The 26222-nt window shown below is 58.5% G+C and overlaps 3 protein-coding genes across 3 annotated transcripts in view; 2 read left to right on the top strand and 1 right to left on the bottom strand.

The window, feature by feature from the left end:
- CRY2 (cryptochrome circadian regulator 2) overlaps positions 1–16871 on the top strand; it is a 54250-nt gene extending 37379 nt beyond the window's left edge. The window contains exon 12 of the mRNA XM_023215766.2: positions 14854–16871. The gene's annotated coding sequence lies outside the window, so the exon portion shown is untranslated. The remainder of the gene's footprint in view (positions 1–14853) is intronic.
- On the top strand, positions 102–23194 carry MAPK8IP1 (mitogen-activated protein kinase 8 interacting protein 1). Its single transcript, XM_023215776.1, has 12 exons — positions 102–2672; positions 14854–14959; positions 16929–17243; positions 18768–18849; positions 19134–19946; positions 20128–20203; positions 20737–20909; positions 21203–21312; positions 21472–21588; positions 21725–21795; positions 21906–22004; positions 22403–23194. The coding sequence occupies exons 1-12, from the start codon at positions 2572–2574 to the stop codon at positions 22473–22475; spliced, it is 2136 nt and encodes a 711-aa protein (XP_023071544.1). The 5' UTR covers positions 102–2571; the 3' UTR covers positions 22476–23194.
- Positions 23193–26191, bottom strand: C13H11orf94 (chromosome 13 C11orf94 homolog). The gene is made up of 3 exons (XM_023215777.3): positions 23857–26191; positions 23579–23652; positions 23193–23419 (listed from the first exon to the last, which is right to left on the bottom strand). The coding sequence occupies exons 1-3, from the start codon at positions 23955–23957 to the stop codon at positions 23298–23300; spliced, it is 297 nt and encodes a 98-aa protein (XP_023071545.1). The 5' UTR covers positions 23958–26191; the 3' UTR covers positions 23193–23297.
- Positions 26192–26222: the final 31 nt, after the last annotated feature.

Genomic DNA, 26222 nt, shown 5'->3' with positions numbered 1-26222 from the left:
TTTTGGTAAGGCTGAGCCTGAATGAAGCTATCAGCCACCCCATCTTGGTTCTGTGGGAGTCAGGAGCCTCCTAGTCCTCCTTAGGAAGGGAAGCAGCCAGAGCAGACTGGGGCAGCTTGGTCAAGAGTTGGTCCAGAGCTTGGTCAAGAGTTGGGGGTCAGCTGGCCAGAATAGTACAGAGCACTCTGGGCCCAGAGTGAGGGTCCTGAGTGCCATCCTGCAGTGCCACCCAGCCTTGCAGCAGCCCACTTAAACACCCCCAGGCTGGGGGTCAGTCAGTGCAGGGCCTTCTCCAGGCCCTCAATCCATCCTTTAATTCAGTGCAGCCACTTAAGCTGCAGCTCACGGGTGAGCTGTGATGTGAGTAGGGGATGCAGGCTCTCTGGCTGTGACTAGGTGGTTGAGATCTGCCCACAGCCAAGCTTAGGGTGCCTGGATGCTGGCTTTGTCTCCTGCCCCCCTAGCCAGAGAATGGCACTTTTCTGTGCAGTGTGCTCTGCTTCCATGCTAGGGGATGCTAGCCTTGGACTGAAGGCTTTATTAGCTCACACCCCAACTTTGTGGGAAGGGGTCCAGGCAAAGGCCAAGAATATCACAGTCTGGCCTGCACAGAGTGAGAAAGGAGGAAAGGGGAGGAACCTGCCTTGGGGACTTGTCTCGTTCTTGGCTCTGCTCTGAAGCTCCTGCTGGCCTCCTTCCTACCAAGACCTGGGCCTGCCTTTCCCTCTTGCCCTTCTCCTGGCTTCTCTCTAATAATGGCTTTGGGTTGACCTTTGGATCTAAGATACCTTTGTCTTGAGCAAAAAGTTCTGGAAGAGGGAGTTGTCCTTTACATACACCCCTGACCTGCTGAGAATGTTCCGTAGCTGAGGCAAGTCCACATTCTAAGGAACTATTAGTAGCCGTGATGGCAGGACTACTTTCCTGAGAGGAAAAGCCAGGTACCATGGCAGCAGGTGGTTACCGTGAGGGCCCAGTGAAAGGGGCCTGAGCCGAAAGCTGAGAAAGTAGTGGCCACCCCTCTGGGCCCCAGGGGTAGGGAAAAGAGAAGCAGCCATGACCTTTGGCTCTGGGTACTGGGATATTCTCAAGGCTGGAGGTTGGGGGTTGCCTACGGCAGGGCAGGTGCCTCCAACTCCTTACTAGGTGCTGCACTGAAGGAAAGGGGCCAGCATGACTGGTCAGCAGTCTAGATTTGCAAATAGGACTCCACGAGTTGTGGCACAGTGTGCACGTTTTCTGCCCTGTCCTGCCCTGGGGACAGGGTCTCCAGGGTTCTCTTGAGGGACCAGAGAAGCCAATGAGGTTTGGCCAGAGGCTCTATGACCCACCAAAGCTAGGGCCCTAGCCTTGGCAGTCCATACTCTGTGAAATAACTCAATCGGGAAACACAGGGCATTGAAGGCCTGGAAGTCCAGGCTTAACACCCTCTCAGGGGAGAGACAATGAGGAAGAAACCATGGCCAAAGACTAGCAGGGATGGAGGTGCCAGAGGGAACAGAAACAACCAAAATGATCCCAAGAAGTTAATAGTGGGAGGAGAGGGAAAGGCCCCAAGTCTTAGAATGTGTGTTTGTGGGTGCAGAAGAGGGGTGCTCTGCAAGAAATGGAAGTTGAGGCGCTAAGAAGGAGAACGCTGGGAAGGTCGTGGCGAGAGACTGAGAAGCCCAGATGGCTCAATTCATCACGAGTAGCTGCTTGGGGCTGAAGAGAGGTTTGGGTCAATCTTTAGAGAGGACAGCCTCTAGGGAGAGTCTTTGGGAGGGTCCCCTCAAGGTAAAGGGACAAGACCGGGGTGAGACCTGGATCCCAGCACAGGAGGTGGAGTGTTTCCGGGTCTCAGTGGCAACACATTTGTGTTACATTACATTCTCACAACAACCATGAGAGGGACCGTTATTGTTCCATTTCACAGATGAGAAGACCAAACCTTAGTGCTCTGAAGTCACTAATGCAAGGCCCCACTGTCCAGTCACTTGTGGAGCCAGTGAATTCACACCACCTGACTCCAAACCTGTAGGCTCTAAGAGCCCACTGACATCCTCTCCTTTCTCTGCCTTCCTCCATGACCCTCCTTTTCCGCCTGCCTTCTTGGTCTCTGCTGCGGGGGGCCAACCTGGATCTTGGGGTCCAGTGTCCTGCCATTAGTCATCTGATACCCAGGCACTAAGCCCACCTGGAGGGATAAGGCCCACACCGGCCACGGGGTGGAGGAGAGTCGGTGTCGGATTTAGGGCGGGGCTGAGCCAAGCCCAGGGCCGCGGAGGCCGTGGCTTCAGCACCGCGGAGAGCGCCATCTCCGGGGGTGGGGCTGGCGGGTGGGGGCGGGGCCGGGGCGGGGCGCGCGAGACCCCGGCCGGGGCCCGGGGGCGCGCGCAGGGGCGCTCTCGCCAGTCCCGCGAGCCGTGCGCGGTGCGGTGCCGCGCCCTGCCAGACACAGGTGCGCCCGCCGCGCCCGCCTAGCCTGAGCCCTGCGGCGGCGGCTGCCCCCTCGCCGCGCCTCCGCCTCCTTCGCAGCCGCCGCCTCCTCCGCGCCGCGCTCCGCCCGGATGGCCAGGGCTGTGCCGGAGAATGGCGGAGCGAGAAAGCGGCGGCCTGGGCGGGGGGGCCGCGTCCCCGCCCGCCGCCTCCCCGTTCCTGGGGCTGCACATCGCGTCACCTCCCAATTTCAGGTGAGAGTCCCCGGCCGCCGCGCGCCTCGCCCTTCAGCCGGGACTGATTCGCCTGGGCTGCCCTGCCCGCCCCCCACCCCAGAACCTCGGGAACCGGGGAACGAGAGGGCGGCGTGGGAATGGGGTCTCTTCCCGGAACAGAGCCCCACCCCGCCCCCAAGAAGCCCCGCCAGCCTCAAGTCCGGACTGGTAGCCGCTGCATGTTCACGAGGCTGTTCCCTCCGCCATTCCTTGTCCTAGGCTGGGAGGTCTGCGCTGGAATTGGAGGAGGGGGCTCAGAGGCCGCCTTCTCCCCGACCTCCGGGCTGCGGCAGGGTCTAGGGTCGGGGCGATCCCGGAGCGGGCAGGCAAGCTACATCTTAGCCTGTGCCCAGTTCGAAGGTTTCTGAATAGAGCTGGGAACAGCCTGCAGGGGCGGGGGTCTCAGTTTCCTGGGGCAACGACATTGTTGGTGCTGGGAGGAGGATATCTTGGGCCCCTCCCCGAGCCCTGCCTGCCCAGATGGGCCTACCTGCCAGGCCTGGCATGGCCGGGCCCCCCTGGATTAGGCAGCACCGACCTGGGCAGGTGTGTCTCTCAGGGCAGGCGCTGAAGGCTCAGCCTCAATCTGGGGAATCCTAGGCCCGGCTGTGGGAAGGGAAGTCGGCTCGGGAGTAGCCGGGGCCAGCAAGGGTGTTGAGGGAGATCCCTGCTGGGGTAAATACCCAGAACCCTGACTTGAGTTCCCATTCCACCACCCCTACCCCCCAAGTCTGGTGTTAGGCCCGTTGTATTTCAGAGAGGTAAAGGGTGAGTGTTGTGTGGAGGAGGAATAGATGTACCTCCCCCATAATTCTGACCCCTAGTTGGTGGGGAGGAAGAGGCCTAAGTCACTGCTCCGGGCCGAGAGAAGGAGGCTTAGACATACCCCATTGTTTCCCCATCTTAAGAACTGGCGCCTTCACCTCTCCTGGGGCACCACCCAGCCAGGCTCCAGCTGGGCTGTTGGCATCAGCCCCTCCTGGGAGCAAGGGGTCACTGGCTCCCAGGTCCTCAGGTGGGCAGAGACCCCTGGGGATCTCTAATGGCATCATCAAACCCAGAAACCTTCCCAAGGCCGTGAGCTGAGCCAGGAGGATCAGAGGAAGCCAGATGGAGGAGGCCAGGCCTGAAGGCTCCAGGGCTGCAGCTCTCTGATAATGCCTTAGACTCACAGGCTGAGGTCTGAGACTGCATCTGGCATGGCACATGAGGCCTCCATGCAAATACTGCCTCCTCACCTGGAGGCCTCTGCAGTGGAAGCACGTGAGGCTTAGAGGGACCTGGGTTCAAATCCTAGCTCCACTACTTTCTAACTGCATTACCCAGGCAGGTTTTTGTCCTCTCTGGGTGCCGTCTGTGAAGTGGGCTCATTAATATTGATTCTTGCCTGGAAAGGAGAAAAAGCACATCAGGTCAGTGTTCAACAAGTGTGTCAGCCCCCACACTCGCAGACAACACTACGGCTCGCTGCTGTCCAGAGCATCTTCCCAAGGCCCCTCCCTTAACCCTCATAACTGCCCCAAGAGAGGGTAATGGTCTGCCCATTTTATAGACTAGGTGATTGAGATTAACAAAGGCAGGGCGGCTCATCTGGGGACTCCAAAATAGTCAGAGGCTAAGGCCACACTGGGACCCAGGTCTGTGCATGTTCAATCCTCTCTACCTCCCGGCCCTGCCTCTGGCCCAGCGGGCAGCTTTTCCTCCTCAACCTGCTTCCCCGGGTGTCATGGATGCTTTAGTGAGAGGAGCTGAGGAAGCAGACACCAGCCAGTGAATGTGCGGCCAGCTCTGCGGCACATGGGACAAGGGTGGCAGTAGGCCACGAGGTTGAGGCGTGGGCTAGCCTTCTGGGACATGGTGGCCTGGCGGCGGAGACAAGGCCAGCGCGTGGGAATAATAAACGTCAGTGTCTCAGGCCCTGCTGGCCTGCCCCACTGCTCCCGAAGCCCCCGCTGCCCTTTCTCCTGGCCCGCCTCTCACTGTGCTTGGCTGGGCTCCACTTAACCCTGGGTGGGTGGGTAGTGCTTTCTTGTGGCTCTTTGGTGGAGTCATGGATCCAACTGGCCTGGATTTGGATCCTGGTTGGCCCTTCTTAGCTGTGTGCCCTGACACTGGGCATTTAAGCCTTCTGAGCCTCTGAGATGCCAGCACTGGCCCCTGCTCAGGATGGTCCTAAGAATCAGATGAGATAAATGTGTTGAGTGTTTTAAGGGCTGAGGAGGGCCGCCTGTAGGCAGGGCTGTGTGTATGCGCACACGCACGCAGGTGCCTTGACCCCCAGTGCCACTGTCAGCTCCCAGAAGACACAGGGGTTCTGTACCCAAACTTTGGTATCCCTGTTGTTCAGCACAGGATAGTTACTCAATAACAGTGGTAAGCACTGACATTTGGAAGGCACTCAGTTCACCCAGGCACCATTCTAAGAGTTTCCTATGTGCAAGAGTATTTACTCCTGGCAATAACTGTATCAACAGAGCGTTGTTATTATCCACACTTGCATGAAGAAACTGAGGCAGAGGGAGGTTAGGTAAGTGGCAGAGCTTGTAAGTGGCAGGCAGTCTGATGTCAGAGCCACCTCAAAAAGAAAGAGCCCTGGAGTATTGGAAGAGCATGTGTGGAGGGGTGAGCATGTGGGCCTGACCTGAAGGAGTGGGAGCATTCGTTTGTTGGTAGTTGGCTGAAATAAATACGTGTTGATTTTTGTTCTGATTATAGAAATGCTCCAGCTGGTTATAGTGGCTCGTCACCTTTGGGTGTGGTATGGGATGAGGGATTTTCGCTTCGTATTTTACATACTTTTTTTTTTTTTTTTTTTGAGACGGAGTCTCGCTCAGTCGCCCAGGCTGGAGTGCAGTTGCATGATCTTGGCTCACTGTAACCTCTGTATTCCGGGTTCAAGCGATTCTCCTGCCTTAGCCTCCCAAGTAGCTGGGATTACAGGTGCCCGCCACCAGACTCGGCTAATTTTTGTATTTTTAGTAGAGATGGAGTTTTACCATGTTGGCCAGGCTGGTCTCAAACTCCTGACCTCAGGTTATCCACCTGCCTCAGCCTCCCAAAGTGCTGGAATTACAGGCGTGAGCCACTGCGCCCAGTGTCATACTTTTACAGGTTGAGTATGCCTTATCTGACATGCTTTGGACCAGAAACGTTTCAGATTTCTAATTTTTTTTGGATTTTGGAATATTTGCATATGCATAATGAAATCGCTTGGGGGTGGGAACCCGAGTCTAAACATGAAATTGATTTTTTCTTATATATCTTACACATATAGCCTAAAGGTAATTTTATATAATAGTTTAAATAATTTTGTGCATGAAACAAAGTTTTGATTGCAACCTGTCACGGGGATTCAGGTGTGGAATTTACCGCCTATGCTGTTATCCGCCTGTGCTGTTATGTTGGTCGCGAACATTTAGGATTTTAGAGCATTTCAGATTTCAGGTTTTTGGATTAGGGCTGTTCACCTGTATTTGACTTCTTATTTTATCATGAGTATAGGCTACTTCTGTGTCTTACAAAATAATAAAAGAAAATTCAAAATTGAAGTGATACATGTTCATTATAAAGAAAACTCTAGAAAAGAGAATTTAGAAATTTACACAGTGGAGACACTGGCACTGGGTAGGTGGGACAAAGAGGAGGGACAGAGGGACAGTTCACAAGGGAGGAACAGCAGAGACAAAGGGGGGTTTCATGGGCAGGAATGGAGCGAGCGGCCTGTCTGTGGTGTGTAGAAGGGGAATCTTGGATCAGAGAGAGACCTTAGAGACCAGGTCATCCAGCCAGCTCCCTCCCCTTATGAAGAAACAAGAGAGGGCGAGTGCTCCCTGAAGAGCACACAGCAAATTAGTGGTGAAGCTGGGATGGAGCTGGGCCACGGCTGCCTGGATGGTTTCCGTCTGCCCCACCACCCTGCCTCAGGGATGAGAGATGAGGCCACCGAGAGGCTTCTTCCTTCATTCACTCAACAAACGTTTGCACTTTGCCTAGGTCACCAGGGAAACACTGCAAAGGCCCAGGCGTGGGCCTGGCCGTCGTGCTGCTGGTGTTGTAGAGGGACGACAGACAAATGGACAGAACGCTTTACAGATGGGCTGGTGGGTGTGATGATGGCTCAGGTCAAGGGACCCAGGCTCAGCAGGTCAGGACAGACCCCCCAGAGGCAGGGACATTTCAGCTTAGGCCTGGTAGACGCATAAATATCATCCAAGGGTGTCACTGGAGTGAAGGGCTGAGACCAGAGCCGTGGGCAGCGTGCCTGGTGCGCAGTCTGGCGGGAGGGTGGAGAGCAGGATGTGCAGGAACTTGTAGGCCATGTGAGGACGCTGACCTCTTCACTGACAGAGGAGCCGGCAGGGGGTCAGGAAGGGAATGACAGGGTCAGACGGATCCTCTAGGACAGGAGCGTCCAATCTTTTGGCTTCCCTGGGCCACATTGGAAGAAGAAGAATTGTCTTGGGCCACACGTAAAATACACTAACACTAACGATATCTGATGAGCTAAGAAACAAAAACAAAAAATCACAAAAACATCTCATAATGTATCAAGAAATTTTACGAATTTGTGTTGGGCCACATTCAGAGCCATCCCGGGGCTCATGCACCCATGGGCCAGGGGTTAGACAAGCTTGCTCTAGGAGGATCACCTGGCTGCTGGGTAGAGAGTGGCCGGGGGTCTAGCCATCCTGCTGGTGAAAAGGAGGGACAGGTTCAGGGTGTGAGGAAGAGTTAGGGGGCAGATTAGCCCACTTGGTGAGGAATAGGGAGTGGAGAGGCAGGAGTCTGGGATGAGGCTGGGGCTCCTTGGTGGGTGAGGTGTCCAGTGGGAGACCAGAGAGGTGGTGGGCAGTGTGCGGAAATCATGTGGGGACCCGCTGAATTGGAGACTGGGGATCATTGGAGGACCCAACTGGAGGATTCAAACAGTCAGTTGGTTTTGGGTCTGGAGCTCAGGGGAGAGGATAGGGCTGGGGCCAAAGACCCTGGGAGTCTGAGTGTGGAGGGATGGCCACTGCAGCCTCAGAGAAGACATCACTACCCAGGGAGACTGAGCAGAGGGCAGGAAGATGGCCGGCCGGTGGCCTATTCAGCCAACCATGCTTTGACGGAGGTGAGGATGTGCTGCTGGAGCTGCCTCATGCCCAGGACTGCCCTGGCCTGGCTCCTGATGGACCTTGGATGCGGGGGCAGAGAGTGTTGACTTGCCTCACATAGCCTGGCAGTGGCCAGGGCAGAATTTCAACCCCAGGTCGCTGATGGCAGAGCTTTAAAGTTCGTCTCTGGATTGCTGGAAATGAGCCACAACCCACTTCTAACCTGGGGCCCCCATGGTTCCCACAAATTGGGTCACAGCCACCATCCACACGTAGTTCTTAACCATTCTACGATGCCATCTTTGTTTCCTGGCCCCACTCTTGTATTCATTCCAAAATAGCAGGCGCATCTCTGAGTGCCTTGCCTTGTTCCACCACTGGAGATGCCAGTGGAGAGCTGGTGGCTCCTGCTGTCATGGTGCTTGCAGTGCCTCTTTAATAGGCACTGATTTAGCACCTAGGGTATGCAGGGTCTTGGGCTTTGTGCATAGATTGGAGCAAAGGTAGGGAGTCGGTGCCCAGGTGAGTATGATGGCCCCGCCCTCAGGAAACTCACAGCGCTGGGGAGGGCAGGCAGCCCAGCAGCAGACGGGGAGCCCACGCTAGGCTGGCATGGCCCAGGATGAAAGTCTGTGAAGGAGAGCAAAGGAGAAAAAAGCGCCCCAGATTCTACCCCCATCTCACAGCTCAGTGTCCACGTGAGTTTCTTCCTGTGTGCGATTCATCCTGGGGAGACCACTGGATCATATATTCTGTCTTTTTGCTCATTTTATTAGTTGCCGTTTTGCACCTTAATACGCAGACTTTATCATGTTCATTCCAAAAGACTGCGTCACATTCCGTCCACTGATGGTGACGGTGGAACCAGCCCCCGGTGCTGGCGACGCAGGTGTTTTCAGTTGTTTGCTATGATGAGGAATGAACATCCTGTGTGTCCCGGTTCTTCTCCAAACAATGTGGGATTGTTTCCTCGAAGCCGTTTCCCAGAAGTCGAATCACTGAATCCCAGAGTTCTTGCAACGTATCATCACGAAGATGTTTAAACAGATTAAACACGTTATACCCCAAGTGGGGTTGTCCCTCGGGGCTCATTTTGGTTGGATTCAGTTTTCGTTGGAGATGACCCCCGTCCCCATATGGAGGTGGTCAGGAAGGGAGTTCCGACCCGAAGAACAAACCCAGCCCCACCCCATGTTCACCCAGGGCCGGGTGATGGGGGTAGAGAGAGGGCCTGAGAGGGATGCCGGACCTGGCTCATCCCCACCCCACCATTCAGCCAGTGCCGTCTTCCCGGAGGACCTGACGTCCTAGTCCAGACTCCGGTGTAGGTGGGAACACAGGAAGTTGATTTGAAAAGTGGACTGACAGAGATTTCCAAGGCAAAAATCCAGAGAGCCCCGGGACACCTGTGGTTAATTCATTCAGCATTTGTTAAGTACCTATTAGGCACCACACATGTTGATCGAAACAGATATGATCCCACCCATATGGATTAACTGACTCCAAGGGGAGGCCACCACAGGCCGCATAACCCAAAGGTAAAATTACAGTGATTCGGAACCACAGCCAGGAGGGACTCCGAGAGCCCATAGCGGGGCAGTTTGGCTTGGTCCCAGAGGTCAGAGAAGGCTTGCAGAGGAGACCATGCTACCGCTTTAGGAGCTGCGTTACTGGGGAGGAGATAAAGGAATGAGGGGACATGATGCTGGTTGGAGGGAAAGGAGGCTTTACAGAGCCCTCAGGCCACAGATGAGAATTTGGGGCCCTTCCCAAATTCTAAGGACCAGAAGAAGCTATTAAAGGGCTCTGAGCTGGGGAAGAGTGACCAGACCAGATTTGTATTTCAGGGTCAGCTTTGCTGTCATTGCCTGGTGGAGAGTGGCTGGTAGAGGAACCAGAGGGAGATGGGGAACCCACATAGGGTTGAGCAGCCAGTCAACAGGTGTCTTGATAACTCATTGGGAGCCAGCTTTGTTCTCAGCACTCAGAGGGCTGCAGAGAGGCAGGCCGGACCCCTGGACCACACGGGCCCTCTGTCACAAGAGAGGCCTGTGGGGCATGGTGGCCAGGACCCAAGGTCAATCAGTTGGCATCCTTACCTCACCACAGCGCAGCCAGAAATGCAAAGGCCCAAGAATGGCATCCAAACAGCCAATGCCTGGCTCAGATTCGGCCTTGCTCAGCTAAAGCCTCAGCACTTTACCACTTAACCCTTACTTTACATATACTTCTAACTCAGCCTACTACTGACCGGAAATAGTCCATCAGAAAGGGCAGGACTGTGGTCGGTAGAAATGCGACCGGGCAAAGCAGGGGAAAAAGGCCGGAAACCAACATCAGAACACAGAAGGCATGTTTGTTCAGGGCCATTTAGGAAAGCGCGGCTCAGGGTGGGGTGGGAGCAGGGGCTGGCATGGCCAGAACAGTGAGGAGCCGGCAGGGCCAAAAGCAAGGACTGAGGCAGCAGGGTGGGAGGAATCAGGTGAATGCAGGAACAGGGGCCTCAGGTAGAAAGGTCAGGGCGGTCTCCAGAGACCAAACTCATGGCTCAGGGCCACCAAACGTTAATATGGATGACGTCTGAAGGATCACAGCACCCAGGATAGACAAGCAGGTCTGAAGGGTGGGCAGGGGCTGCTTCTACAGGAGGCTGCTGAAACTTCCAGACCCAGAGGTGAGGGAGGCCGGCCTGCGGAGGGCTGTAGGATTCAGTTTGGAGGCCTGCTGGTGCTAAGGCTGCCATGAGCAGAGTGGATCAGGCAGGACGGGAGGAAACCACCCTCTTTTCCCCTTCCTCCCCTTCCTTCTCCCTTCCATCCTTTCCTCCCTCCTTCTTCCCTCCTTCCTTCCCCACATTGACCTTCCATGAGCCTTCAGGGACCAAGCATCTGTTTAGCCTTCTCTCCATAAAGGAACCCCCCAGGGTTTTGGCGGGAAGGCCAGAATATCTGGTTCTGGAAAAGAGGAAAGGGCAGAGTCTTGGATGGGGGGTGACTTGCAGAGGGGACTCTTTGACCAATCAGTCCCCCTGGATCCTGGGTAGTGACCTCCTACTCACACAAACTCCATTCTGCGAACCCTCACCGGCCCTCTGAGGTGGGTGGGCAGGGATTGGTGGCTTCATCCTGTATGTGGGAAACTGAGGCATAAGGCACCTTATGTCTAAGCCTTAGTGTTCCTCATCTGTAGAATGGGAAAAATGGAACGAACCCTCTCCCAAGGTTGTTGCAATGAGGATTAAGAGAGATGCATGGCATAAATGTTGGGGCCAGGATGGGGCAGCTTCAACATGAGAGAGTCAGGATTGATTTCAGGCCTCCCGCTTCCAAGCCTGATGCGGTGATCATTCTTCCGTCCTGCCTTACTTATGAGAGGCACCCAAAAAGTTAGACAAATCATCCCCCTTAATGATCCCAGCAGGGCCAGGGATCAGCCATGGGTTCTCTGACCCCCAGCCCAGTATTCTTTCCAGCAATGCTCAGTTAAAGCCCAGTGCCCTCAGCTGTACAGGAAGATTCTGCTGTCCTTGCCTCACCCAGACCTGTTGTCCAAGGAAGTGGGAATATCAGGTGATGTTGAAGGTGTGGAAATGAACTGAGAAGCCTCTAACCCAGGTCTAAGCCAGACCCTGCAGGCCCTGCTCCAGCCTGCAGTTCAAGAGGAGCAGGTGGAGGCGGAGGCTGTCCTTTGGCAGACATCTAGCAGGCTCATGCTGAGCACCCCGTGTGTGCAGGATGAACTCGCCAGCCCTGCCCTCCAGGAGCAAGGGGAGGAAGGGGTCTTGATCACCTGCTGGGTACAGTATAGGGTCATCAATCAGGATGCTGTGTACAGGCCCCATCCACCTTTGGAGCAACCAGGGTTGGGGAAGTGGGTGTTTCTGAGGGAGGGCTGGCCCTGTCTGCTGCACACACTACTATACATCCAGGCACATGGTGACATCAGCCGCATGCAAGGGCTGGGAGGGCTTCCTGGAGGAATGGGCTTAACTGAGCACTCTTCCAGCAAGCATGCTTTGAGAGTCTGCCATGTGCTCCATCTGAGCACTGGTTTTGACACAGGGCCCACGCGGACTACCCATGGAGCCGAGGCCTTGCCTGCAGGCACAGGAGCCTGCTGCTAGCCGAGAGCCTTGAGGGTTCCAAGTGGGGCGGGAGGGATGATGGCATTTCTGGCAGTTTTGTCTGATAGTGACAGGTGGAGTGGGATGGTGCAGGCATGGGGAGACTGAGGCAGACAGGCCAGTGGGGACATCTGGGAGGGCAGAGGCAGGGGCTGGACTAGAGCTTGGCAGTGAGGAAGAGGAGCCATGTGTGAGGAGACACAAATGTGTGCAGGGGGGCCGGGCGCCTTGGCTCATGCCTGCAATCCCAGCACTTTAGGAAGCTGAGGCAGGCAGATCACCTGAGGTCAGGAGTTCAAGACCAGCCTGGCCAACATGGTGAAACCCCGTCTCTACTAAAAATGTAAAAATTAGCTGAGCGTGGTGGTGCACACCTGTAATATCAGCTATTCAGGAGGCTGAGGCAGGAGAATCACTTGAACCCAGGTGGTGGAGGTTGTGGTGAGCCAAGATCATGCCATTGCTCTCCAGCCTGGGTGACAGAGTGAAACTCTTGTCTCAAAAAAAAAAAAAAAAAGGGCGAGGGCCCATACAGAGCAGGGGCATTTGAGGGCACCCCTGGGTCAGCAGTCCTGCAGCTCTCCCATGCCGTCTGAGTCCCAGGGCCTCCCCTCTGCACCACTGGCCTTCTCGGTGACCATCCGGGCAGCCAGTGTGAATTGAACACTTACTTGGTGTCAGCCACTGGGTTATTGTCCCTGAGCTAGAGATGCCACCCTGTCCTGGACGGATGCAGGAGGGCTGCTCTGGTTTCTGGGCCAGGCCCTCCTCCCCAGTTCCACCCCAGCTGGCCAGCCACACCCTCCCCATGGCCTGAGGAACCACCACCCTTGGGCTGCAAGTCAGAAGTGACCCTACAGGGCACCTTGTCCATCCAGCCCCCATTCCCCACCCCTCTGTGCAGTGCCCTCCAGGGGCTTCCAGGTTCTGTTTATGTCACTCCAAAGGGACAAGAAGCTTGTTACCACCCAGCAGCCCTTCCAGCTCTGCTCTAAGGGCCCAAACACTGGCCTGCCCTTAGCTGTCGCTCTGGCGCCTCCTGCATCCATAGGCCCTGCCTTCCTGGGTCCTGAAGGCGTTGAGCCCTGGCTGAAGGAGGAGGCAGCCCAGATCAAATCCAGTTTGGATGCAGCCTGGGCCCACAGAAGCCTCCCAGATGAGGTCGGAGGGCTGAGCCTATGGCAGTGCGAACGGAGTGTTCATTCTTGAGGTGTTTGGAAAGCGCCCCCTCATCTCCTACCTGGCACCCTGACTGGGGCACTGGCCCTTTAAAGCCAATCAAGGGCTGGCTTTTTGGGGGAAACATCCTAGATTTCTGCCATCTACTTACAAGCCTGGGCCAGGGAGGGGGGCCACCTCAGTCCCCGACAGGGGCATTGGAAGGGCAGGTGGAGCCAGTGGCATTGATTGAAGTAACCTGATCCCGTGAGGGAGGCGGCCACAGCGGCAGCAGCGCAACGGCCAGGCTAGCCGGGAGGAAGCTGCTTGCAGCTGAGGGCTGCGTTGGGAAGAGCTGGGGCTGGGACCCGGGTCGGCAGCTACAGCCTCCTCTCCTGGCCTATCTATTTTTAATGAGCTCCCCAGGCTTCTGCAGCGGGCAGGACGCAGAAAGACAGGCCCAGGTGGTGGAGGCCAGAGGCCCCCAGCCCTGCCTTGATCCCTGGCCCCCGCACCCTTCCGGGCATGAGAGGGCAGCCCTGGGGCCCCACAGCCCCCCTGCTGGGCAGGGCTCTCCATGCAGCTGGTGCTGAAGATGGATTCAAGCCCAGACAATGACAGCTGGTTGGAGGATCAATGGGAGCGCTGGTAGGGGCTACCGGGGCTGGCGGGGGTGGAGACCAAGCCGGGGTGAGCTCCATCGAGCTCAGGGTCTCTGTTTGGTCTGATTGAGGCGAGCGGCAGGGAGTCTGGGGCTCCTAGATTCCCCTGGGGGCTAAGCCACCATCTCTCCTGGGTGACCTTGGACTCGTGGGTTTCCCTTGCTCTGTGCCTCAATTTCTTGGACTTATTTGGGAAAAGCCTCATATATTCTTCCCAACTTCCCAAATGTTCTACCCTCCAGCAAGCCAGGCAGAGTGCCCAGGACTAGAGGTGAGCAAGAGACAGGCTGCCTTGCAGTGGCTGGCCCAGCTCTGCATTCTGAGGTGGGGACTCAGGGCTGGCCTAGGGAGAGGGGGGTTCTGGTGGAGCTGGTTAGTGTTCTGGTGCCCTGGTGCTCTGAGCTGTCTCCTGAGCTTATAACACCTCTGGTTCCACCTGGGGCTTTTCCTGACCCCATGTGTGCAGCCTCCTGTTCAGGGTCCTTACGATGGAAAAGGAGAAGATTTTGTGGTTGAAGAGATGAGACCACCAAGTGCACAGCATGAGGCTATAGTCCTTTCTGGAATAGGCTGAAACTACCCACACCAGATTTTCCTTCGCTTGTTCCCTGGGCTCAAGGGGCATGAGTCTTCCTGAGCTGGGGCGTGGGGCCCTCCTCTGAGGCTGCTGCCAGCGCCTCGGGCCTTGCTACTGCAGAGATTGCACTGGGAGCTCTCCTACTCCAGGCTTGCTGCTCTTCTCAGCTCCATGGATTCTCCATGGTGAACTGGCCTTGGCACCTGCCTTGACCCTGGGAGGAGGCTCTGACCAGTTGGGCCTTCTAAGCACTGCCTGCTGGTTGGCAACAATGACAACTCCCAGGGAGGAGCTGGAGTAACCCGGAGCTTCCTCTTCCACTGCCACCCTAGGAGGATTGCCTTTTGGCCCGAGCCCCATGCTCTTTCCCTGCCTGCTGACCACCCCCTGTATTGACACAGATGGACCCCATGGACCCCAAATCCTGTCCTCTGGGGGCTGTGTTCGGCCTTCAAGAGGCTGCCCCCTGGGAGAGGTAACAGGGAGATGTGAGCGGGCATAGCAGAGCCCCCAAGTTGTAACTTTGGCTTCCTGTTCCTACCAGGCTCACCCACGACATCAGCCTGGAGGAGTTTGAGGATGAAGACCTCTCGGAGATCACTGATGAGTGTGGCATCAGCTTGCAGTGCAAAGATACCCTGTCCTTACGGGTAAGGGTGAGCTCCCAGGAGCTCCTGCGTGGGGTGGCAGGAAGACTAGAGACAGGGGTAAAGGCATCCCCATATCGATAAAGGGGTTTCAGGTCTGGGCTGGCACCCTCATGAAATGAAATGATTTGCAAGAAACATAGGTATACTGCTTGGCATGTCTTGGGTGTACAATCAGAATTTTATTTATTATTATTATTATTATTATTATTATTATTATTATTATTACTGCTGCCAGAGACTAAGGCAGGAAGTAGCTCCTTCAGCTGCCCACAAGATGAGAGAGGTAGGAAGTCTTGAGACCTAGGACATTAACAATTAGGACCAGACTTAAGGGAGACTCAGGGCTACCCTAAATCCTTTTGGGAGCAGCCCTGGCAGAGGGCCTGAGGCAGACAGGGTGGAGTCTGGTGGAATCTGCAGTGCCTTGGGGCAGGAGGAAACAGCCAAGGCACTCCTGGAATAACTCCTGTGACTGCTGGCTGCTATACACCAGACAGATGGCACTGCACGGCCTCCCAGACCCTCTCTGGCCCCTAGTCCTAAAGGCCCCCACCGAGGAGTCTGCCCAGCATTGCTGCTGGTTTGGGCCCCTTGGCTTTGTCATAGGGAAGATGACTGTCTCCTGTCTCCAAAGATCTGAATGGTGCCAGGAGGTCTCCAGCACCTGGGGAGCTGGGGTCAGATGGGGATCCCAACTATGTCTTTTCAGAACTGGAAGAAGGGGCTGGCTAGCCAGGAAATGGAGGACAGAGCACGGGGGTTGGTTTTAGAGCCCAGAGCTCCTCTGAGCTCCCAAGAGGGCAGGTAGCCAGATATGGTGTCAGGAGAGTGGTTCCCATAGGAGCATGCCGTGTGCCTTGGGGAGGGGGTGCCTGTCTCTGTGTTGACCTCCTGCTACCCCCAGAGACTCAGTAAGCTCTGCCAGGCAAGAGGAAACCAAGGGGTGAGGATAACCCCCTAGTCCCCAGTACCCCAACCTTCCACTCTCCGGCCAGGCCAGGAAGAGGCAGAGGCCTCAGGATTTGGGGAATGGTCTCAGGGCCCTGACTTAGCTTCTCAAAGGTCAGGCACCTGTTCTGGACTCCCCCTGCCCTCTCCCCCAGCTGCACCAGCAGAGCCTTGGAGAGGGTTGCCCCCCAGCTAGGCAGGGCCCCCAGGCACTACTGGCCAGAGATGTGCCCCTGAGGGGCCTCAGACAAGCTCCAGCGGGCTTCACACACGTTCCAGTGAGTACTCAGCTCTCTTGGAGGCTGGGAGGCAGTAGTGTTGTCCCCACTCAACTGATGAGGGGCCTGAAGGGTCAGGGGATCTGTCCAAGGTGCCAGGGAGCTGGCGGCAGAACTGGAGCTAGGATGGGGCTCTGCATCTTCAAGGCAGACTCGTGGAGGGCCGATCTCGGGCTGGAGGGGCCTGGGCCGGCTGGCTTAGGACGGGGCTTCCACCGCCTTGGTTCCGGGGCCCCGCTCGCCCCTCCCCCTCGGCGTCCCCTTCCCATCCTTTTCAGGTCTCCGCCGTTCCTTGCCTGGCTGAGCCTCAGTTTTTCCAGTTTTCCTCAAGTCCCCTTCAAATACTATTTCCCCCGCCCCCATCCCTTGCCGCCCCCCTCCCCCGAACTCCTTGGCGACCACTGAGTCCCCATAGCAACAGCGGTGACTTCACTCTGGGCTCGGCTTACAACCCCAGTGAGGTCACCGGCCGTTGCCAGGGGAACGGGAGGGCGCAAGGAGTCCGGGGTGGGGACTGTGGGGAGGTGCAGGCAGTCAGAGGCACGGCTGGAGCGGGGAGGCGGCGGCCTCGCGCTTCCTAGCGGCCGGCGGGCGAGAGCGCCCCAGTCTCCGGCGGGCCCCTGCTCCGCTCCCCTCGTGCCCCCTTCGCGCAGCAGAATGGACTCGCCCGGGAGGGGGGCGGTGCAAGCGGCCTCGGCCCCGCCCCGGCCCCGCCCCCTGACGCCCCTCCGTGCGCCGCGCAGCCCCCGCGCGCCGGGCTGCTCTCTGCGGGCGGCGGCGGCGCGGGGAGCCGGTTGCAGGCCGAGATGCTGCAGATGGACCTGATCGACGCGGCGGAGGACACTCCCGGGGCCGAGGACGACGAGGAGGACGACGACGAGGAGCGCGCGGCCCGGCGGTCGGGAGCGGGGCCGCCCAAGGCCGAGTCCGGCCAGGAGCCAGCGTCCCGCAGCCAGGGCCAGAGCCAAGGCCAGGGCCAGGGCCCGGGCAGCGGGGACACGTACCGGCCCAAGCGGCCCACCACGCTCAACCTCTTCCCGCAGGTGCCGCGGTCTCAGGTGAGGTGCCAACGCGGGGGGCGGCGCCCTGGGCCGCCGCGGAGATGTGAGGGGGAGCGCGGAGGGGCTGCAGCGGAAGGGGACACCCACGGGTCCAGTGTCTGGGGACAGCGCCTGCATAGAGGCCGCAGTGGCTTGCTCCCGGGGGTGGGATCCGAGCAGCGGGCAGAACCATCCTTAGGAAGAGGGCTGAGTCCAGCTGGCCGGGCTTGGAGCCTTGAGGCGGGATTGAAGGAGGAAAGGACTGGGGTTTGGAGAGGAGTAGGGAATTAAGAGAATGAGGCTTTGAGGGGTTCGAAGGGTTTGGAGCGTGGGACCTCCGGCAGTGGCAGGGTTTCTCCTTTAGGGTATGGGGTTCCTGGTGAAAGCAGGGTAGGAGCCGGGTCTGGAGAAAAGGGCATCCGAAGTGGTCATCTTCGGGGAGGCCATGGGAGATTGTGGCGAGGTGGGGATGGGGAGCTTAGGGGCCACAGGCAGTTTGAGATCTGGGCAGCTGGGGATTCCCAGAAGGCAGGGGAGAGGAATGGGGGATGGAGTTGCTTGGCTAAGTTGGGGGCCTAGGGCCCCTGGGAGGGTGGCTGGATGCCAAGGAGAGTTGGATAGGGTTGGGGGAGCTGGCTGTGGCCCTTTGTCTTCCAGGCTCATCAGGAGCGGTGCAGGGAAGGAGCTCCTGGGAGGTGGGGCGGCCGGGGCTGCAGGGAAAGGCTTGGTCCCTTTCCCAGGATCCTGTGAATGGCTTTTGGCAGCCTGGCTCAGGAACGTGAGGGCTTGGGAGAGAGCTCCCAGGGGAGGGAGCCTTCGTGGAGTGGAGGGAGCCCTGTGTGGGCATTGTGGGGAGGGGTCCCAGGGCTGAGAATGTAGAATGGGCAGCCCAGGATACCCAGGAAGGAGGGTTGCTGACAACTGCATCTGTCAGTCCTCGGTCACGTGTCACTGTGGTGGGGGGTGCAGGAAAACTCTGTTACGGATTTGTCACTGGGATGATTCATCCCTGTCCCCCAGGCCAGCTGCTGGGGAGACCCTTCCTTGTGCTTTTTCCAGGCTCTACCAGAAGGTCCCCACCCCTTCTAGGCCATAACTTCCCAAGCTCCAGAGCAGAGAGTCACCTGTCTCTGACTTGGGCTGGATTTGAGCATTTTCTAAGTAACTCTCAGTGTCTGGGACTGGGTATCTGACTGTGTCTCCAGAGAGCTCCTGCTTCTCTTCTCCCCCACCTCCTACCCCTCTTGCCACCACACACATTGGCCATCACCACCTTTGTTAAGGGTGATAAGAGCATCTCCCTGAGGGTTGACCAGCTTCCCTGAGCAAGGAAGAGGGCCATCCGGAGCCAGCAAGCCTGGCTGTGCCTTGCCACCTTCCTGCCTGCTCCAGAGGAGAGCTGGGAGTGAGGCGTCTGACAGTGGAGGCGGGGTGAACACAGCAAACGGCCCTAGGGATGGCCTGAGGGGGCAGGGCCGGGGCCTCCCTGTGCCGGGCACTGTTGACCACTTCCATCACAACAGCCTTTTGTTCCCCGCACAGGACACACTGAATAATAATTCTCTGGGCAAAAAGCACAGTTGGCAGGATCGGGTGTCTCGATCATCCTCACCCCTGAAGACAGGTAAGTCAGGGCCCTCTTCCTTACCTGGACCTCCGCCTGCCCTGACTCAGTCCCCACTACAGAGAGCAAAGCCTACAGTCTCCAAAGGGCTGAGTAGAGGTAAACCGCCCACCCACATCCCTGCACAAGCCCATCCGGGGCTGAGATCAGTGGTAGCATGAGTGGGCTGACTGGCCCCGGAGAGGCTCTGTCTTGGTGTCTGTGTCACCAAGCTGAGAGTGGCGGGTGCAGGTAGCTGGGAGTTGGGAGACAGCCCCTGCCTTCATGACCTGCCTGCTCTCCAGGGGAGCAGACGCCGCCACATGAACACATCTGCCTGAGCGATGAGCTGCCCCCCCAGAGCAGCCCCGCCCCCACCACAGACCGGGGCACCTCCACCGACAGCCCTTGCCGCCGCAGCACAGCCACCCAGATGGCACCTCCGGGTGGTCCCCCTGCTGCCCCGCCTGGGGGTCGGGGCCACTCGCATCGAGACCGAATCCACTACCAGGCCGATGTGCGACTAGAGGCCACTGAGGAGATCTACCTGACCCCAGTGCAGAGGCCCCCAGACCCTGCAGAGCCCACGTCCGCCTTCCTGCCGCCCACTGAGAGCCGGATGTCGGTCAGCTCCGATCCAGACCCCGCTGCCTACCCCTCCGCGGCAGGGCGGCCACACCCCTCCATCAGCGAAGAGGAGGAGGGCTTCGACTGCCTGTCGTCCCCCGAGCGGGCTGAGCCCCCAGGCGGAGGGTGGCGGGGGAGCCTGGGGGAGCCGCCGCCACCTCCACGGGCCTCTCTGAGCTCGGACACCAGCGCCCTGTCCTACGACTCGGTCAAGTACACGCTGGTGGTGGATGAGCACGCACAGCTGGAGCTGGTGAGCCTGCGGCCGTGCTTCGGAGACTACAGTGACGAGAGTGACTCGGCCACCGTCTACGACAACTGTGCCTCTGTCTCCTCGCCCTATGAGTCGGCCATTGGAGAGGAATATGAGGAGGCCCCCCGGCCCCAGCCCCCTGCCTGCCTCTCCGAGGATTCCACGCCTGACGAACCCGACGTCCATTTCTCCAAGAAGTTCCTGAACGTCTTCATGAGTGGCCGCTCCCGCTCCTCCAGTGAGTCAGCAAGGGGAAGCAGCTGGGGGGTGGGGGTTCCCTAGCGGGCCAGAGCCAAAATGCGAAGTGTTCTGGGAGGCGACCCCAGGCCCCATCTGGTTAGGACTGAGGCTTCTACCTGCCCCACTAAACCTGGATCAGAACTGCGACCTCCCATCCAGCCACACCCCCTCACCTGCAGGTGCCGAGTCCTTCGGGCTGTTCTCCTGCATCATCAATGGGGAGGAGCAGGAGCAGACCCACCGGGCCATATTCAGGTGAGAGCCATGGGCTGGCTGGGCCTGGCCACGCAGCAGTTTGGGCCACATACCACCCTCCATTTGTCACCCCTACATGGCCTCAGCCTAACCTCTGCCATCAGCATTCATTGATCCACTCAGCCCTGGGAGGACAGTGTCCACTCTCTAAGGACTCAGAGTATGGTGACAAAGAGGATGGCTACAGTGAGGGATCCCAGGACTGCGCACCTCGTCTGGCCGGGGGCAGTGACCAAGAGGATGCCTGCCCACAGCCCACCTGACCCTTCTCTAGACAAAAGCCTGCACTTCCCACAGCCTCTCCATTTTAGAGGGACCCTGCCCGCACCCTCCCTTGGCCTGTGTTTCCTCAATGGCAGATGCATGTTTGCTTGACCTCGCTCTCCCCTGCGGTTAGCACTGCCACAGGCACACAGGATGCTTTTGCAAATGTTTACTGAAATAACGATGCTGCTGTGGCTCCCAGACCCCAGAGTAGGCCTGGCCGGACAGGCCCTGGTGCCGAATTTCTCACCTGTCCTTGCTGGGGACAGGTTTGTGCCTCGACATGAAGACGAACTTGAGCTGGAAGTGGATGACCCTCTGCTAGTGGAGCTCCAGGCTGAAGACTACTGGTACGAGGCCTACAACATGCGCACCGGTGCCCGGGGCGTCTTTCCTGCCTATTACGCCATCGAGGTCACCAAGGAGCCCGAGCACATGGCAGGTAGCGTTCCCTCCCTGGCCTGTGCCCCCAGCCGCCACATCTGTCTGCCCCGACTTGCTGGTGGGTGAACGTGTACTCCAGATCTTAGCCAGACAGGTGGGGGGCTGAGTGGAGGTGATTTTAGGTCCTTTTCACGATCGAGCAAAGTGAGGCCCGGCCAAGTTGGGCAGCCAGGGATTGTGGCAGCCTCTGTGGGCTCTGCCATTCCCCGTGCCTCACCCGCCCTCCTTCGCTTGGCTGCTCAGCTCCCTCCTGCTGTTTCTGCCCCTCCTCAATTCACGCTTGCTTTCCAGCCCTGGCCAAAAACAGTGACTGGGTGGACCAGTTCCGGGTGAAGTTCCTGGGCTCAGTCCAGGTTCCCTATCACAAGGGCAATGACGTCCTCTGTGCCGCTATGCAAAAGGTACCTGAGCCCTCTCCCTTCTCCTCCCTTGGATGCTGCCCGGGGCAGAGGAACACAGGTGTCTAGAGGCAGTAAAGGCCTCAGGGCTCAGGCCCTGGGACAGGAGGGATCAGCAGAGGAACAGACAGCAGCTGACGTGGCTCCGTGTGTCACCTATAGATTGCCACCACCCGCCGGCTCACCGTGCACTTTAACCCACCCTCCAGCTGCGTCCTGGAGATCAGCGTGCGGGGTGTGAAGATAGGCGTCAAGGCCGATGACTCCCAGGAGGCCAAGGTGACTTCTCCCAACCCAGCCCCTTCCTTCCGTGGCCCCCCGTTTGCCCCCAAGACTTGCAGTGAAGAGGCCATGTCCTGTCACCCCCATCGCAGGCCAGGTGACCGCCCTCTTGCTTCTTTTCTCCCTCCTGTAGGGAAATAAATGTAGCCACTTTTTCCAGTTAAAAAACATCTCTTTCTGTGGATATCATCCAAAGAACAACAAGTAAGTGGGGGTGGGATGGCAGTGGAGGCGGCACGGGTGGTCTGCAGCCTTCGGGTGGTTGGGTGTGGGCCGAGCCCCCTGTCCCAGCACAGACAGACCTGTCCCTGCAGGTACTTTGGGTTCATCACCAAGCACCCCGCCGACCACCGGTTTGCCTGCCATGTCTTTGTGTCTGAAGATTCCACCAAAGCCCTGGCAGAGTCCGTGGGGTACGTGTGCATCCTGCTGAGCACCCAGCCCAAGGGAGTACCCCTAATCCCAGGCCCTAGGGCTGCTTCCTGGCGCTCAGCTTTGCCCCTTGGTTTCCCCCGCAGCTCTGGAGAACCATCTCCAGACCCCAGTGCAGTGGTCTGGAGGGAGGGTGGCAGGGCAGGGCGAACCTGAGGAGTGGCTTCCAGGCTTGGTAGCTGCTGAGCCACGTCTTCAACTGACATCTTACTGGGAAATGCAATGGCAATTCTGTAGAGAACAGAGCCAAGTGGCCCCGGCCAGAGGAACCAGAGCCGCATTCAGGCCCCAAGGCTGCAGTGGGAAAACCCTGGGTTGGGATCCCATTCCTCCCTTGCCAGTGGCGGTCTGAGCCATCTGTGTGTCCCCTGGCTTCTAGGAGAGCATTCCAGCAGTTCTACAAGCAGTTTGTGGAGTACACCTGCCCCACAGAAGATATCTACCTGGAGTAGCCGCGCAGCCCCGCCCTCTGCGTCCCCCGGCCCTCGGGCCAGTGCCCGGACAGCTGGCTGCTGACAGGATGTGGCACTGCTTGAGGAGGGGCACCTGCTACCACCAGGGGATTAGGAAGTGGGGGCTGCTGGCCCAGGGCAGGGGAGGGTGGGGCAATGGGGAGAGGCAAATGCGGTTTATTGTAATATATGGGATTAGATTCATCTGTGGAGGGCAGAGTGGGCTGCCTGGGGATTGGAAGGGGCAGGGCTTGGGGGGCAGGCCTCTGGCAGAGAAGGACGTCCGTTCCAGGAGCACACGGCCCTGCCCCATCCTGGGCCTTACCTCCCCTGCCAGGGCTCGGGCGCTCTGGCTCCTGCCTTGATGAAGCCTGTGCCACCTGCAAGTGCCCACCCTGCCCCGCCCCAACCCCCACCGAAGAGCCCTGAGCTCAGGCTGAGCCCAGCCACCTCCCAAGGACTTTCCAGTGAGGAAATGGCAACACGTGGAGGTGAAGACCCTGTTCTCAGCTCCGTCATTTGCGGGACTTTGGGTGGCTCCTGCCACTGACCTCACCGGCATGCTGGCCTGTGGCAGGCCTAGGACCTCAGTGGGGAGGAGGAGCTGCCGCAAGGCCCTGTCCCAGCAGGAGAGGGAGGCTTCCTGACTGACACAGGCCAGCCCCATCTCGGTCCTGTCACCCTGGCCCCAACTATTAAAGTGCCATTTCCTGTCTGGACTGCAGTGGATGTATCTGTGTGGACCCCTCCTGTCCCCATCTCACTCCCAGCCCAGGAAAGCCAAGACTTTGTCACGCGTAGTATCTTTATGGGGGCCTTGGGTCACAGGTGTGCGTCGTCGTAATACTCAGCAAGGTCGGGCCCATCTCGCTTGCGCTGCTGGGCCCGGGACAGGAGGGGTCGAGGCCCTCGTGGCCACGGGTGCTTGGGGAGGATGCCATAGTCTAAAGAGAGAAAGGAGGGCATGGGTGGGAGGGGCAGCTGGCACCCTCGAACAGATGTAGTTTGAGATGACAAGCCCCTGAAGGCTGGACTTGGGGCACCCCTTAGGGGAGTCTCCACTGTCAGGGAGGGGCAGGGGAAGGGGACGAGAGAGCTACTACCATCCACCAGGCCGGAGAGTGGCTGTGAGAGTTCCAGGGGGGCGGAAAATGCCTCAGGAACAGACCGCTGAGACCTGTGGAAGAGGTTGGGGTGCTCAGCCCTGGCCCAGAAAGCCACCGCCACCTCCTTGTGAATGGGGGATGGCCCAGTGTGGGGACACTTGGCAAATCCTCCAACACTCAGGGTACCAGGGCCAGCCAGCCCCACTCGAGAGGGGAGGGGCAGCACCTCTGCCGTCCAGCCTGAGTGCCCTGCCCCTCTGTGCCCCAGGAGTCACCTCAGAGGCTGGGAGTGAAGCAGTGCCACTGCCAGGATGAGGTGGAGGAAGAGGCTGAGCCCAGCCCGGGGGTGCAGAGCCCCCAGCATGGCGAGAACCATCTCCTACACAGGTCCCAGCTCCTGTCGTCCCTCTCCTGGCAGGACGGAACCTGTTGCCAGTTCCCAGGGCCACCTCACAAAGGGCCTTCATTCCAGGCCTGCGTCAGCACCTGCAGGGCCAGCAACCTCCACCCTGAGGCTTGTTTTTGTTCTTACTGATGCTGTTGGCTAATAGGTGCCAAACCCGATCTTCTTGTAGTGTCGCTGCCCAGGGAATCAGGGCACACACTGTACAGTCAGATCTCACCTGAGCTCCTGACCTTGCCTCTTGCTAGCCGGACAAGTCACTTCATCCCTGTGTGCCGGAGTTTCCTCATCTGCGACGTAGTCCATAACACACCCTACACACATAGGCCCTCCGAAGACGGCAGGGGCTCCTCACCACCCAGAGCCCCAGCCATTCAAACAGCCTCCCCAACTCCCGCTAGCACAGCAGGGGGTACGGGCAGGTCCTGCCAGCCGAGGAGTCCAGAGGGGGTCTTTCGGCTCTGCCCGTCTCAGGGTCTACGTGAGACGGAGTGTCCAGGCTCCCCGTGTCCCCGGCTCAGGACCTCTCCCTCTCGGCTGCCTGCAGCTTAGAGCGGCCTGAGGCTAGATGGATGGCTTCCAGATGTGGTGGCAGAGCTCTGGACCTGCCCCTCAAGGGCAGGCTTCAGGAGGGCAGGGAGGGCTTTGTTCACTGGAATCTGCAGCCCTGGACCCCCGGTAGGCACCCAGTGAGCGCGTGCAGCTTGGCCCTGCACTGGACATCCTCCCCTCGCAGGCCTGGGCTCAGCTGCAGGTGCCACCAGAAGGCCTCTGGCTGGCTCCTGGTTCTCCACTCAGCAGCCAGGCTCAGTCCACTTATACCTGCAGTGTGAACCTGGCTCAGCAGAAGCACAGCAAGCCTTCAAAACAAAATTCCTGGCCCCACCCCAGATCTGTAGTATCAGAACCTGAGGGCTGAGCCCAGGGCTCTGGAGCTTTGGTAATCCAGCTGCTTGAGATGACCAACCTGCCGGCTGGCCCAGCCGCTCTCCTCTGACGGCCGACGGCCCCAGGGAGAGAAGTCCCTTGCTTCCAACCCTGGCTCCTCCAGTGGCCTCATTCACGCTCCTGGTCCTGAGAACCCAAGGCTGACAAGTTCTTGGGGTTCCTTCAGCCCCGTCACCCCCTGCATGTTGTCCCTGCATTCACTTCCCAGTGGCCACCTCCCTTTGTAAGTCCTGGAGACAACACGTCTCCACAAGCCGGCCTCAGCATCCTGTGCACACCAAGGCTCGCTCTGCCAGGAACCTGGAATTCTGTCCACTCTGCCTAACCCCAAAGTCCCTCGTCCTTTCTGCTCCTCATCTCCTAGACACCATCTTCTTCCTCCACGCCAGTCCCCAAGACTAGCTGGGGTTACCCCAATCTCCCGCTGTCTGCTGCCATTGCCATTGTCCCTCCCACTGCTACAGACCACTGCCTCCAACGTCACGGCCGATTCTTCCACCTCTGCCCGCCAAAGCATCCTCTACCAGGTTGCTGGAATTTTCACAACACAGGCCCCTCCCTGCCTACCACAGACCAGGTCCAAGTTTCTTCCCTGGGTATGTGATGCTGTGTTCAGTTTGGCCCCGACCTTCCCCTCCAGCCTTCAGCTCCCACCTCCCAAGGCTACACACAGCGGTGACCCCGGGCACACGGCCGCCCCTTGCAGGCTGCCTATCGAAAAACTGGACGGTTCTACCCGCTTCAAGCCTGCCTGAGTCAAGGCTTCGCCGATGGAGCCTGATGAAACCCTTCACCTGTCACCACTGCAAGCAGGTGGTTGCCACTACCGGGCCACCCCCAAGCCAGACCCCACTCTGGGCATGCCACCTCCTCCCAAGCCCCCAGTGTGGCACCTGCATCCACATGCCTGTCTCCTCTGTTGGTAGGAGGCGGAGGAAGGGTCTGTGCTTCACGGCTGGTTTCTGGTGGCCGGGCATGTGCCCAGAAATGCCTGTTCCACTAAGCTGGAGACCATGGGAGCCCAGGCAGCCCCTTCTCCTGCCTGTGGGTGAGGGCCTGGGGAAGGCAGCGTGTCTGGGAGGCGCTGAGGCATGGAGGACCCAGGTGCAGATGGAGCCCTCTCTGTGGGTTTGAAAGTCTAGCAGGAAAGGCTGGCTCTCCACAGGGCCAGTGGCTGAGGACAGGCTAAGGTCAGGGAGAAGAGCAGCCTGCAGCCCACCCTGTCCAGGCCCTCCCCCATAGCAGCTTACATGGCTGCAAGTGGACCCGGCCTCTGGAGCCTGTAGGGCG

This window comes from Piliocolobus tephrosceles, chromosome 13 (genome assembly GCF_002776525.5).
Source record: "Piliocolobus tephrosceles isolate RC106 chromosome 13, ASM277652v3, whole genome shotgun sequence".
Classification (NCBI taxonomy): domain Eukaryota; kingdom Metazoa; phylum Chordata; class Mammalia; order Primates; family Cercopithecidae; genus Piliocolobus; species Piliocolobus tephrosceles.
The sequence above is the reverse complement of the archived record's forward strand: the minus strand, read 5'-3'. Positions and strand labels throughout refer to the sequence as shown.

Excerpts from the sequence above, each read along its gene's own strand:
- MAPK8IP1 (XM_023215776.1), top strand. The coding sequence starts at position 2,572 with ATGGCGGAGCGAGAAAGCGGCGGCCTGGGCGGGGGGGCCGCGTCCCCG. Across the intron at positions 18,850-19,133 it reads ATCCTCACCCCTGAAGACAG|GGGAGCAGACGCCGCCACAT; the intron begins GTAAGTCAGGGC and ends CCTGCTCTCCAG. Across the intron at positions 20,204-20,736 it reads ACCCACCGGGCCATATTCAG|GTTTGTGCCTCGACATGAAG; the intron begins GTGAGAGCCATG and ends TGCTGGGGACAG.
- C13H11orf94 (XM_023215777.3), bottom strand. The coding sequence starts at position 23,957 with ATGGTTCTCGCCATGCTGGGGGCTCTGCACCCCCGGGCTGGGCTCAGC. Across the intron at positions 23,653-23,856 it reads CTTCACTCCCAGCCTCTGAG|GTCTCAGCGGTCTGTTCCTG; the intron begins GTGACTCCTGGG and ends CCTCTTCCACAG. Across the intron at positions 23,420-23,578 it reads ACTCTCCGGCCTGGTGGATG|ACTATGGCATCCTCCCCAAG; the intron begins GTAGTAGCTCTC and ends TTCTCTCTTTAG.